Source organism: Trifolium pratense, linkage group LG4, assembly GCF_020283565.1.
Source record: "Trifolium pratense cultivar HEN17-A07 linkage group LG4, ARS_RC_1.1, whole genome shotgun sequence".
NCBI classification, from domain to species: Eukaryota; Viridiplantae; Streptophyta; class Magnoliopsida; order Fabales; family Fabaceae; genus Trifolium; species Trifolium pratense.
Window position 1 is genome coordinate 44,204,887 of NC_060062.1, and position 15,272 is coordinate 44,220,158.

The 15,272-nt window shown below is 31.5% G+C and overlaps 1 protein-coding gene across 1 annotated transcript; it reads right to left on the bottom strand.

The window, feature by feature from the left end:
* Positions 1–2,301: 2,301 nt before the first annotated feature.
* Positions 2,302–3,279, bottom strand: LOC123922732. The gene has a single exon (XM_045975426.1). It carries the CDS (start codon positions 3,277–3,279, stop codon positions 2,302–2,304), a length of 978 nt encoding a protein of 325 aa, XP_045831382.1.
* Positions 3,280–15,272: the final 11,993 nt, after the last annotated feature.

Here is a 15,272-nt window from a genome sequence, read left to right on the forward strand (position 1 = left end):
GTTACATAAATATTCCTAGGCATGCAAGCCCCGGAAAAATCATCAAAAAGGAGACTAGATATTCCACTCGGAGGGGTCTCCATAACATGAGTATTAAACGAATCCAAAGAAAAACTAAAATTGGTCAGCCAATCAGCACTCCGATTTCCTTCCCGCAAAGTGTGATTGAAATGCACCTGCCAGTTCAATTTTGAAAGCTTTTGTATACGACGAATCAAGGTGGGCGAACTGCCATTGATTTTTACTTTTCCAGTGATCATATCAATTAGACTTTTTGAGTCGCTTTCCACTTGAAGATGGTGGAAATTATGTCTCCAAGCTAGTTGCATTCCCAAGTACATACCCCACATTTCAGCGCATAGAGCGTCATAAGTTCCAATTTTGTGAGAGTAACCTTTAAGCCATCTGCCATCTGAGTTCCGAAAGAGACCACCACAACCAGCTAGACCCAAAGAATCCTTGTATGCTCCATCACAATTAAGTTTAACCCACCCTTCTTGAGGTTTTTTCCAGCCAATGAGAATAGTGTCACATTGGCGAGGATTCAAAGGATGATGAGTGTAGTTGTCAATGTCTTCAGCCATCTTGAGAATAGTATAAGTCGTATTCGTCGGACGCTGGAAATATTCCTCGAAAATCATTTTGTTCCTCCACATCCACATGTACCAACATGCCACCATGAAAATTGTCTTCCACTTTTTACCCTGAGTGTCATACAATTGTTGGTTGATGTTTCTGAAGATCCAATCCCTGCAATTAAGAGGAGAAAAAAAATTAGATATTTGATTTGAAGGGACCAGCCTTATCCATGTTTGGGTTGCTATGGGGCAATCTCGCAAAACATGAATAATAGTTTCAATGTCTCGATCACATCCAGAGCACGTGGGAGAAGCTCCAACACCCAATTTGCTCCTACGATAATTAGTGAGCAGCCTCTCATGAGCCGTCATTCACATAAAAGTTTGAATTCTATGAGGGCCTTTCCAACTCCACAAGGCCTTCCAATCTCCCTCGATGGATTGAGCTTTATTGTTACAAGATTCATAAGCACTTTGAAGTGTGAAATTTCTAGTGTTGGTTCCTCCCCAGCCAATATTGTCCTTTCCGTCAGTTTCCTTAGGTGCGGGAAGAGCAACAACCTGAAAAGCAAAGGTAGATGGTAAGTTAGAAGTAAGAAAATTATGATTCCAATCTCCTGAAGCGGTTACCACATCCCTCACAGAGATAGTCGTGTCGATATAAGTTTGATTAGTGATGAAGATAAGAGAAGTCCCGCTAGGGGTCCATTTATCCAGCCAAAAATTGATATTATTCCCATCACCCAACTGCCACACAATGTTCTGCTGAAATTGTTCCCAGACACCTGTTAGAGCTTTCCACAAAGGAGAGACATAAGTTTGAGAATTTATGGTTATCCTTAGGTCTTTGTTCCTTCCATACTTGCTATAAAGGACCTTACACCAAAGATCATTTGGATTGTTGATCAGATTCCAAAGCATCTTCATTAGAAAAGCATCATTCATATACTGAGGTCTCTTAATACCTAGACCACCCTCATTCTTAGGAAGACAACAGACGTCCCATCCCACTAGATGAGGTCTCCGAGTTTGGTCGGTGTCTCCCCATAAAAAGCTCCTTTGAATTTTTTCCATCTCACTACAACGGGTTTTAGGGAGTTTCGCATACTGCATATGATAATATGGTATAGAGCTTAAAACAGATTTAGATAAAGTAAGTCTGCCAGCGAAGCTCAGACATTGTTGTTTCCATCCACTCAACTTGTTTTGAATTTTATCAATGATATTATTAAACTTTCCCCTAGTAGTTCTGCCTGGGCTGATGTTCGCTCCCAAATACTTGCCCATATTGTTGACTTGTTTATAACCTGTATGATTTAAAATCTCTTCCCTGAGTTGATTGTCAACATTCTTAGAGAAATATATTTCAGTTTTCTGACTATTGATCTTTTGTCCAGAAGCTTGACAAAAAAGATCAAGGCAATGCATAATACAATGTGCTTGCTCGATAGAAGCCTCTGCAAACAAAAGAAGATCGTCAGCAAAAAGAAAATGAGATATTTGAGGCTCGTACCTACCTGCCCGCATGGGTTTCCAATATTGAGCATCCACCTGGTCAGCAATAATATGAGACAATCGTTCCATACAAATGACAAAAAGATAAGGAGACAAAGGGTCGCCTTGCCTAATGCCTCTCGAAGGAGTAAACATATCTGTTTTCTCACCATTCCATAAAATTTTGAAAGAGGGAGAGGAAATGCAATGATGGATAATGTTAATGAGATTAGGAGGACCGGTTTTTGTAACTAGGTGAGCCACTTTCATTCACGTTGCTTTTATGGGGTGGATATTGTTTATTCAATTTCTCCACCATGTTAAGAATAGGATTTTTAGATTGTTGACTTTGCCCATTACCAGCCTGTCCATTAAAACCACGTGCATTCATTTGCTTGTTCCTATTTCTTCTCTCAACTTTAATCCATTCTCCATGCAATAAATCAGGTATTAATTCCCCAACGGATGGAACCGAATTAGCAGGGATCTCAACATTAATTACTCCATGATTTACGTTTTCTTTTTCCACCGTTTTTTCTCCAGTAACAGTAGCACCTCCGACGTCGTCAACTTCGTCGGAATTTTTCATTTTCTCCGTCGGTACACTGTTTTTTTTCATTGAACAATCTTGCAAGACGTGGCCGTAGCATCCACACTGTGTACATATGATATAGAGACCTTCATATTGCACATGGCACCAATCCCCATTAATACCAACTCGACCAACGACCGGTTTCGTGAGATCAATTTCAACGCACATTCTTGCGAATCTACCCCGAGCCACTTTCAGAGTATGAAGATCTACTTTGACAGGAGTACCGACCATAGATCCTAGCGCCCAAAGAAGGCTCTCATCATAATAAACAAGATTTAAACTCGATATTCGGATCCAAACCATAGTTTTGTCTATCGTTGCAGTTGTGGCGTTGAATGTTGGAGACCATTGACTCACTGCCAAAATATGATCAGAGATGATCCAAGGACCTCCATTAATCACTTTATTTTTGTCTTCCATCCCATCAAACTTAACCATGTAGTAAGAGTTACCAACGTTCATCAATTCAAAACCTCCTGTGAGTTTCCACACAATCTCAAGTTTAGCCTTCATGGTGTTGTAACCCAAGGATTTTCCCAATAGTTTCACAATAAGAGCATCCTTCCATGGTTCACTAAGTTCAACAATCACAGAATTTTCAACATGGAGCATGGGCATAAGCCTATTCCCTTGAACAAGCTCAACCTTTGCTTTATTTGTTGCTAAAAGATCCACTTTTTCTCTTTCTGCTAAGATTTGATTACCCAACAATTTATCTCTGAAAGATATATCTCTTTCACTACTTTTCCATTGACATGATTATCACTATCTCCTCTTTTGTCTGGAGGTTCTGGTGGTTGTACCACTGCGTTGAACGTGAATGTCATGATGTTTTTTCTTTCTCCGTCGTTGTTACAGAGCAGCCGCTGAAACCTTGTGTTTCCAAATTCTTATTATTACAATAGTTTGTTTTCTATTATAATAATAGTAGTAACTAGTAAGAATAGTAAAAGAAAAATTGTAGAGGAGGTGTGTAAGGACTTTGCTTAAACATAATTAATTTTTTATCATAAAGTAATTTAGACTACTTTTATTTTTATTTAATTATATTTTATGTATTATATTCTATGAATTTATATTTTGGACCTAATTACTTTTTATTTGTTTGCTTCTTCTTCAAATTGTATTACGTCTCAAACAACTTTCTTCTTCGCGTAAAAAAAAAAACTTTTTTCTTATCGTCAAAAAACTTTCTTCTTCTTCTTAATCCTTTCAATCTCTGCCGCAACCCCACCACCGTCATGTTAGCATTCTACTGCTCCTCCGCTTTTGTGTTATCCGATGTCAATCTTTAGATTCTAAAACTTGTGATTTTCAATTTCTTAGATGTTATGTTTTTTAGCGTATTTTTTCCTGTTTTTTTTTTCCTTATTTTTTCATGTTATGTCATAGAATGTGATTCATATTCATCGTCATTTTGTTTTTGTTTTCTTTGGTTGTCCATATCGGGGAAAAATTGAAAACAAAATAGTTTAGAGAAGACAAAATGAAATTAGGAGAATGTAATCAAGAAAATTGATCCACTTGATTGGCCACTGAGTTAAGAAGAATTTGATTTATGATTGTTGACTAATAAGGAATATGATTCAATATTTATTACCATATTATTGAAAATTCAAAACTCAAATGAATCGAATTAATTGCACCAAGTAATGGGTTACAGTGAGTAAACCGTCAAATACCCCCTTAAAATTTTAAAATTCGTAAAATACCCCATGAAATTTGGAAATAGGCAAATACCCCCTGAAATTTTAAAAAGTCAATCAAATTGCCCCCTTGCACTACCGGTCAGAGTCCACGCTAGAAGACAATTTGATTGACTTTTTAAAATTTCAGAGGGGGTATTTGCCAATTTCCAAATTTCATGGGGTATTTGACGAATTTTAAATTTTCAGGGGGTATTTCACAGTATACTCGGGTTACAATATGCAATAGACACGAGTTTTGTAAGGAATGATCTAGTAATAAATAAAAATGATTTGTTTTTCCTTTCCATAAAAGGAAATAGAGACTAGGTATATCAAGTAACGTACTCTTAAACTTGTTTAGGGTTTAGCTGATCAGAAGTAAAAATATAAATAGTTCATCCGAACTAAAAGAAAGGTCGAACCATTGTCGGAAAACAATCACACGGAAGCTTGATCGATCACAAGTGCGGTCTACCTGAAATTTATCCGATCAAAATGAAAAGGTTCGACTATTGTAGGAAGACGAACTAACTCTTGAACTTGTTTAGGGTTTAGGGTTTAACTATTGATCATAAGTAAAAATTTAAATAGTTCATCTGAACTAAAAGAAAGGTCGGACCATTGTCGCAAAACAATCACACAGAAGCTTGATCAATCACAAGTGCGGTCTACCTGAAATTTATCCGATCAAAATAAAAAGGTTCAACTATTTTAGGAAGACGAACTAATTCTTGAACTTCTTTAGAAGTAAAAATATAAATAGTTCATCTTAACTAAAAGAAAGGTCGAACCATTGTCGGAAAACATACACACGGGAGCTCGCCTGATCACAAGTGCGGTCTGCCTGAGATTTATCCGATCAAAATGAAAAGGTTCGACTATTTTAAGAAGACGAACTAACTCTTGAACTTGTTTAGGGTTTAGGGTTTAACTATTGATCACAAGTAAAAATATAAATAGTTCATCTGAACTAAAAGAAAGGTCGGACCATTGTCACAAACCTAAACCTAATTACTTAACCTAATTTTTTCCCCCTCTTTTTTCTAAGATCGACATCATGTCAACCAACGTTAATCTATGCAATGATTTAAAGAGATTGAAAAAATAAATACTATATACTCCCTTTGTTTCAAATTACTTGTCGTTTTAGAAAAAAATAATTAAGAAAGTGTATTTTTGCACTTAATTTCCTATTATACCCTTATTTTAATTCACCAATAAGCTTATTTTGTTTTTTTTCCACGCACTTTATCTTTCCAATAAATTTAATATGTTACGTACCAATTTTTTTAAAAAAAACAAACATTTTTTTTTTGAAAACTTAAAAAAACAAACTTTAATTTTCCAAATATATAAATCTTTTTCGGTTTCAACTACTCCTAAATATTTGGAATTTACATGAGTGACTTAGATAGCTAACAATTTTTTTTTCTAAAACGACAAGTAATTTGAAACGGAGGGAGTATTTACACCGGAATAGCATGAATTATTTGATTTGATTTTTTTTTGAAGCATTATTTGATTTTATTTAATAAATGTACAAGTGAAATTGTATATTTAAATTAGAGATATTAGTTTTTTTTTCTTTGTTGTTTTTCTTCTCTTATTATTTTTATTTAAACTAACATTGATATATATATATTTATTTTTTCGAGCCTATAACATTGATTTTTTTTTTACTAATAACATTGATATTTTAGAATCAATATATAACGTTTAGAAACAAGCATTCAATGATCAAATTAATTCTAATTATATTTACACATAGTCTAAAATATAATTAAAGAAAACTAGTAACATAAAATATAATTAATTGAAAATAAAAGTAGTCAAAATAATTTATGGTAAAAAATTAATTATGTTTGACTTAAATACACGTGGATGAATTTCATTGGTGCCACATCAGCATAGGGCAACTACCCTCAATTTATGTGAGGGTAGAGAAGTAGTCACCAATTTCTAAAAGCAAATGGGAAAGCATATATACAAAAAAGGCAGGGAAATAATTTAATTTATTCCTTCATGCATTTCATGTATACACTTTATTGATATAAATACTCTATTTCACTAATAATTTGCACATCTAACAGTCACAGTTATCCTCATTCTTCATTTATAACCCCATCCACATATATGATCATTTTCCTAATATTGTCATGTAGTGTGCGATATGATAATATGGAAATTGAAATATATAATATTTATATTTTCAGTCAAAAAAGTATAATGCATTAATAAATTTTTAGATGCTTTTTGAAAGAAAAATAAACTATGATTTAAAAAGTATTCCAGTTGTAAATGAAGAAAATTTAATAGAATAGTCATAGATCAATAGATAAAAGTTATAGCATATTGTCATATTAGAGAAGATCATGAAGCGTACTTTTTCGGCCTTCGGAGAGCGGTGACATGAGCAATCATGAGAAGCGGAATTATCCTCATTACCGTTAGTGTTCCAGAGAATCAGGTTTAACCCTTATTTTGAAACGTATGATGGGATAACATTTATATAACTGAACGACTGAGGGCAGGGACCCTCTCATTGGGCTTAACTGAATGCTCTAACCCATCACAGTCCATTCAGAAACAAGAGCTCAATCAAATAATTCATCAATAATTAAGTGTTTAATATAATAGATCATAATTTATATTAATAATAATTTTCAATAATTGATTATTGTCAATCCATAATTGATTAATTAAATAATTAATCCAACACTAAAAACTATGCTTGTTAAAATAACTCTTTATTAATATTAATATGGTTGAAAACTTATATACAGTACACCATAAACTCTCTCTCTCTCTCTCTCTCTCTTCTCTCTCTCTCTATTTGAAATTATTTTCTTTAAAATGGTAATTGAAATAACTATTTAATTTTCAACAATAAAATCATATTAAACCAATGATTTTTGAGAAAAGTTTATACACTTTTTATTTTGTCAAAAAAAAGGTTTTAAGTAAAAATGTAGTTTTCAAATCACTTATGCATGTGTTTGCTCTTAAGGCAAAAAAAATTTGTTGACTTTTGCTTATACATAAGGTCGGAGGAAGTATGATGATCCACTAAATTCTCCTCATGACCAAAATTTAAATGTTATATGAAATAAAATTATTCTGTATTAAAAGCTAGATATTTATTCTAAGTAAAAATATTACTCTCTCGAATATAAAAAAAAATATTAATTACTCTTTCCGTTCCTTTTTATTTGTCGTTTGAGAATCGTGCGCACTATTCATATAATATACTTTGATCGTAATTTTTTACTAATATATTAAAATAAATATTAGCATATAAGATGTTTTCAATTTGTCTCAACGAGTATTTTCAAAATATAAAATTTTCATAATTTTTATAAAAGATAATTAAAGATATTAGTGATCAAAATTATGCATTGACATATGTGCAGAAATCTAAAACGACAAATAAAAAGGAACGAAGTGAGTAGTAATTTATAAACAAAGAGGAATATCATGACTAATATATAATAAAAATCTTATGCATTCACTTACATATAAAATTTCTAATTTTATAAAAAATGTCTTGTTGCCCATGAAATTTCTTTTGAACACAAGTGTAAAACTTGGACTTGGACTCAAATGGTCCAAACGATGTATACTGCAAAATAAATGTTGTGAGTTTAATGTTAGGGATATATTTATTCATTCATATTCATGACAAGACAAGATCATAAACTGTCAAGTACGAATAATCAACGGTATTAATTATTCAATACCAAACAGATATAGGCCAAATAAATGCAAAATAAATTTTTTTTTTTTGATCAAAAATGCAAAATAATTTATTAGCTCAAATTTATGATAGAATTTTAAAAGTGCGAGGTGTATAAGATTTTTTGTATTAAAAGATAAAAAACCTGGATATATTTTGCGATATTGAGAGTTTGCTTGAATTCCAGCTAGTAATATTATTTTTTTTTGGAAAATGTTAAATAATGCACCCGGTACACTAGTTAAACACATAAATAAGGAAATTTGTCTTGAAACTCATGTATTGAAAGTGTAAAAAGTTATTTTTATCAACATTAATTTTATGTTTTATTTCTATTTTTGGTATGTTTAACAAGTGCACCGGGTGCACTGTTTAACATGTCCCTTTTTTTGTTGTTTTCTCTCCCGACCCCATGTTTCTTTTATACCCCCGAATTTCCAATTTTATCCTTGCAAAAAAGTTCGATTTGTGGAAACCGAAGTTTTTTTTTGCCTTGAAAACAAATTTCGATTTATGAAAACCGAAATCTATACTTTGACATTGCACTAGAAAAAATTCGGTTTCTGTGAACCGAAGTTTTTTGCAAGGGTAAAATTGGAATATTTGGGGTATAAAAGAATTACGGGGGTCGAGAGAGAAAACATCCCTTTTTTTTATAGACAAAATGATAAAGTCATTGAAAACTCACACACACAAAGCGCAGGGATCGTGGTTTGAACCCCGATTATGGCGTCCAACACTAACAATTTTGACATTTCTGCCAGTTGAGCTATGATTTGTGGACATGATTTTTTTTATTGGATGAACTCTTTTTTTAACAAATTTATTTTTTAGATCTACTTTTTTTTTATCAGGTGATTTAGTAGCTAAAAATTACACCCTTTAAGATGAATATGTGGGGTGTTTGGAAGTTCGAACTCTGGTCCCTGCATATAAAATAAAATATGGGAATGAATTCTCTCAAGTGTAATTTACACTTGAGAGAATAAAGTGTGGTTTGTTACCATTGATCAAGAGAGAGAAATATATAAAAATTTAGAGAAAATGAATTTAGATGATGTTAGATTACACTTTATTCTTTCAAGTGTAAATCACACTTAGAGAGAATTCATTCCCTCCTTACCAACTGAATTAAGCTCACGGGAACGATAATCTACTTATTATAACAAACTTGGACTTAGTAATATTACGGAAAGAATAACATTGTACGTAAATATGTTCGTTTAAATGAATTAAAAACGCCACACAAACCAATCGTTAGTTGGTTCAGTGGTGATTGACGCTGAATTTGGTAGGGAGGACTACAGTTCGATCTCCCGCAACTACATTTGAGAAGGGCTGGAACCACTTGATTGCAAAACTGACCCCCGAATCAGATAAGACTAATGGTGAAAACCAAAAAACGCCACACAAAAACTAAGTATATTTTATTACAATATATAATATGACAAATTAACCGTAAATATTTGCTAGCTCAGTTGATTAAATTGATGACTTCAAATACTCATCGACTCGAGTTAAACTTGGCAAAATTTTATTTGATTTATGTTATTATTTATATTTTTTTGTCAAAAGTAGTTTGATGGCTAAAAAATTCTATCCTTAAATATTATTATTATATTTTAGAAAGTCCTCGCTATAAAATTTGTTATAAATCTCTACATGTACCCTTATTCCAAGCAATAAGCATTGGAATAAGCATTCCAATTAAGTAGAATGACCCAAAGTTTAGCCCGCATATAATCGGATGGAGTTGAGAATTTATTTTTTTGCCCACATATACTTCTCGCGTACCATCTTTTTTTTTTAATTTTACCTCTCTCGCTACTTAAGTAGCGAACTCAGTTCACACTTTAAGTAACGAATGATATACTTTTTTTATCCCAACCCCAACATTTGTACCTGCTACGCTCTCCGAATGATATGACGCCCTATAGTTTGACAAAACTCATGTCCACTACATAAAGTGCGATCACCCCTTATAGCAGTTCACATTTTAAAATTCGAACCCCGACCCTATATAACACGAGCCCTGCCACCTGCCTTCTCATTTCCAACAATTACTTAAAAATTAAATTTTTTCAAAAAACCTCCACACCCCAAAAACTCGAAAACCTTGTCAAATCTTTAAAGTTATCTTAGAAGTAAAGATTCAAGACAACAAAAAAGAGGTTAATGCACATTTGTCCGAATCTATACTTTGATTTGGTTTTTTTTTTTTTTTGAGTTGGGGTTGTTCTCTAGGCTAGTAAATTAGCGAACCACACTGATGTTGTTGACCTTGTGAATTTTTACTATGTAGCCATGAATAGATTAAAAAAGGCAGTGAACCGTGTGAGAGGGAATAGAGAATCGGCCACTGCCTCTTCTATGAGAGAAAGAGTGACAAAAGCCCGTGTTGAGCTGCCGTGAGTTTGTGCCTTAGTCTTTGGAGGTAGATGAGCCAGAGGAGGAGCATGCGGGGGATCAGGAGAATGAAGAAATGCAGGAATTATGCAATTGGTAGTCGGGATTTGAACGCTAGCCTTTCTCAATTTTTTTTTTTTGCATATCTCAACTCAATTATTTAAACTTCACCTTAAGAATATAAAAACTAATTTAAAACGTCAAGTATTTGATAAAAGAAATGACAAATTTCTTTCATAACATTCCGATTTCCAAAGAAAATATATTTTATTAGTTTAGATTTGGGTAAAAGGTAAGTAAAGTTTGGTTAATGATTATTTCATTCAAGATTTGAACTTGAATTCTCTCAAACAATTTATCTTTACTTTTTTTGCAAGTTAACGTATCATATGCGCATAACTGCATAAATTAATCCCAAATAAAAACGATATAATATTTATTTAAGGGATTGAGTTCTACCAACAACTAATTTACCATGTGCACAGTTGAACTTTAAATCAAAGTCTTAAAAAACTCAAATATCTACCATATATACCACGTTATATTGATAAACAATTCCTCTTTAACCGAAACTCATTAACCATGTTAACTCAAACACTTGATTAATAAAAAGAAATGATTATATATAGAACAACAACTAACACATTTTGGTGTTATTGCCGTCAAGAACATTTTGCTTGGTTATTAAAGAAAGCATATTCCACACTGATTCTTATAATGAAGTTGCCAATTTGTGTAACCAGATCAAGTTGGCAATCAAATAGTGAAGAAAACCTGTTTTTCAATGCCTTATTATAGGGATGCAGTCACAAATATTAAATTAAAAACATATATTTATAGCATATATTGAAAGTTGCAATAAACTTTTCTTGCACTTCTCACAAAGGTTAGGTATTTTTTTTTTTCTCCTTCTCTTTTAACAAGTTATCATGGAAACTCAAATTTCATCTATGTGAATCCGACAATGGCCCGGTTAACCGCTTATTTTCAGAATTTAATGCATATAATTGACCAAAACATGTTGAGACTTCAAACAATTTTAAAATAAACAAAAACTATGAGATGAGGAAATGTTGTGGGTATTATCAACCGTCCAATAGAATAAGCTAATTAAATTTGGTTTGACTTTTATTATTTTTACATCTCAAACAGAACTAAGATATGACTCCCAATCATCGCCAAATATAAAATTTGTCTTGCTTAAACATTAATCTACCATGTTATTTTTTACCAATACACAATTAAATCACGCAATATAATCAACAATGAATTGTTCAAGCGGTATGCGATTTGTACCCCTTAAATAATTAGTCAAGGATTTTTTCTCTGATCATTCTTTATATCGAAAAAATTTAGTTAAGAGAGAAAAATTCATCTTATGTATCTAATATGTTTTCCAACAAACAAGTCGCTAAACTGCGGTGAAATGGTAACCCAAAAAAATATGCAATCGTGATATTAAACTACTCTAATCATACGTTTGAGTCTATGCTACATCAAAAACAAACACTTACTAGAAAGGTTTAAGGACTAATATGCATCTCTGGTCTGATACATTATAAGACGAATTCCAACATTATTCAATTTTATATGAATTAAAAACAAAACTATAAGAGCAAAGTGAAAAATAAATATATTTTTTGTGTTAACTCTCTGGTTCTCAAGGGAAGAAGATCTCGAGAAAAACAAAGATGAACAAATAAAGTCCTGATATAACATTATATGTATCATGGTAGTTCTCATTATCTCTTCTAAGATGCTTTTGGTTGAAAGAGAAAAAAATGATCACCTTGCATGCTTTGTAAGTTTTTTTATGCAAATTAGTAGACCTGGCATAAAAAAGAATTGCCTATATTGTTAATAGTTTTTAAAGTTTGGGTGTTAAGTTCAGTTGTGACCATGGCCAGTAGACAAAGTTTAAAGAAGATTAACTGAAGTGATATATGAGAGGATGAAAATTAACAATTTATTATTATATTAACAAATTGAACGGTTAAAATCATGAATTCGTCAAAATTTAGGAAATTGGATCAAAATTGTAGTTTGGCCAAAATAAGGGATCAAAACTTCATATGTTAAAATGTTAATTAACATATATATTCTTTCTTTTTTTTTAAACCTAATTAACATATATATTCATTTCAACCTTTTTGTTGTTATTAGAATATAGACTTAAATGTTGTACAAAAAAAAACATAAAATAAAAAAATATAGACTTAAATATATTTTTGGACCCTGTAATATATACCAATTTTTATTATTAGCCTCTCTAAAAAATTTCTTTGAACTATGTTCTCTCTAATTTTTTTTATTTAAAATTTTATTACATTCTTTATATAAAATTTTACATTGCATGCTCCGAGTAATTTTTTATGATAGGTCATTGATAAGACTTTAAAATATTATTAATTAATTTATATATAACTTTAAATTAAAGATTAAATTGTTAAACTAATTAATGATTAAATAGTTAAATTATTAAGCTAATGATATATTTTAAGGTCTTAATAATGACATTTCATTCAAAAAAAATTATTTAGAACATAACTGCTACATAAACCAAAAAAAAAGGGACTAAAACTGAAAATAATTAAAAAATTTAGAGAATCAAAGTTCAAAAGAATTCTTTTAAAAAGAACTAAAAATAAAAGTTAATATATTTAGAAACACAGTTTGTTTGATCTGCAAAATATAAGCACTTGACAGAACAGTATAAGACAGAACAGCACAAAACAAACGCTAAGTGATGGAGGCTCTGCAAGTGCACAGAATCGCAACCAAATAATAAAGTGATAAGTTATCGTACTCCACAGGGATTGTGCCAAAATTACTAGTTTCGCTTAGGAATGATTTTGCATTCGCTTTGGTATTTAGAGATAGTTGTGATGATAAAATAAAGTATGAAGAAATATTTGTTGGGAGATGTCAATCCCTTAATTTCATCTCAGCTACCTCGAGGGGATTAATCTTTATAGTTACATGCAGATGATATCTTTGGTTTACAATACCCATATATATATATATATATATGGGGAGGGATATCAAATTACACCGGTGTAACATTTGAGTAATGTTACACCGCTCAATAACGCTTAAACGAATACAAATTTTACAAAATCCACCGTTGGATTGAAAGTTTATATCATTTAGATCATCCATGTTCAATTTTACAAAAATCTAAAATCATTTGATATGTTATTGAGACCGATCAAGATTAACGCTTTATGTGTTTTTATTAAATACCGTTAAGCTTGATCAATCTCAATAACATATCAAACGATTTTAGATTTTTATAGAATTGAACATGAATGATCTATATGATATAAACTTCCAATCCAACGGTGGATTTTGTAAAATTTGTATTCGTTTAAGCGTTATTGAGCGGTGTAACATTACTCAAATGTTACACCGGTGTAATTTGATCTCTCCCCGATATATATAGAACTAGACTTTAAGACTCGAGTAATTTCATTATAATAAAGTGTTCTATTGTACCGATATCATAAGCAAAAAAAGTTCTATTGTATAATAATTGATAACCTTCTATAGTTCCTCAAGAAAAATGGATCATGATTAATTTAAAGTTTAGCAAGAAAACAAGAATGTCTACTATTTTTTTTACGATAAAAAGGTAGAATGAGAAGTTAATTTGTGCCTTTAGTCTATAAGACTTGTCTTTTTATTAATTATTAGACCAAACATTTGAAATTAATGGCCGAGATTTAGACCATACTTATAAACCCTCTAATTTGAAAGGCTTAAATTTGGATTTGAATTATCTCCTACTCTTTTTGTCCAATCTTCTCTCCTTTTCTTATTAGGGTTATGTTAACTTGTGCCCTAAGGGCACATGTTAAGCTACCTAAAAATAGAAATATAGCATTTAATGATAGAAAACATTTAATGTTTAGAAAAGTGAATACACCACAAGTTCAATAAATTTTTTCCACATTTATCTCCTTAACATGTGCCCTTAAGGGCACAAGTTAACATTCTCCTTCTTATTATTATAAGGATGGATTGACGCACAAAGTACGGAAAAAAAACATTACAAAATAGAGAAGAAAAAAAGAGAGTGAATTAATATATAAGATTAACGTAGGATGAACAACATGAGAGATTTGGTATAAGAAATGATCTAAACCATAATTACCTAGATTTTTTTTGTCTACTAGCTTAGTAACTAGAAATTTCACTTTATAAGTGAATAAATGGAGTGTTTGACGTTTAAACCTCAACTTTACATATATAATATGATGTTTATATCAACTGAGATAAACTCATGAGACCATGATTACATGGTTAAGCCATTTCTTTTAATAAAGTGCATGTGTACAGTGTACTACATAATATATTTGGGCATTCCTCTGATTAATAATGATAGAAAGAAATAAAATTAGAATAAGTTGAATGGAGCTATCGATCTTTCCCTGGCTTCCATTATATGGGTTGTGAAGTGTAGAATATGCTAAAGTTTATTTAAGAAAATGAAAGGAAAGGAAGAAGACATTTTGGAGTGTTTGTTTTGACGTCCATTGCCCGGCAGCATACACACCCTCCTCCGTATTTTGCGGAGGGAGATGCTCCTCACTTCAAAACTAATTAATTAATTAATTAATTAATTACTACTAATCATTCACTCTCCAACCCAATAAAACCCTATATCATTCTAGATAATACACACATCTTATCCTCTTGCTAATTGTTTTATTTTAATTTTTATATATTTTATATTATAAATAAAATGTGTACCGAAATGTTCACCTAATGCTATTTGA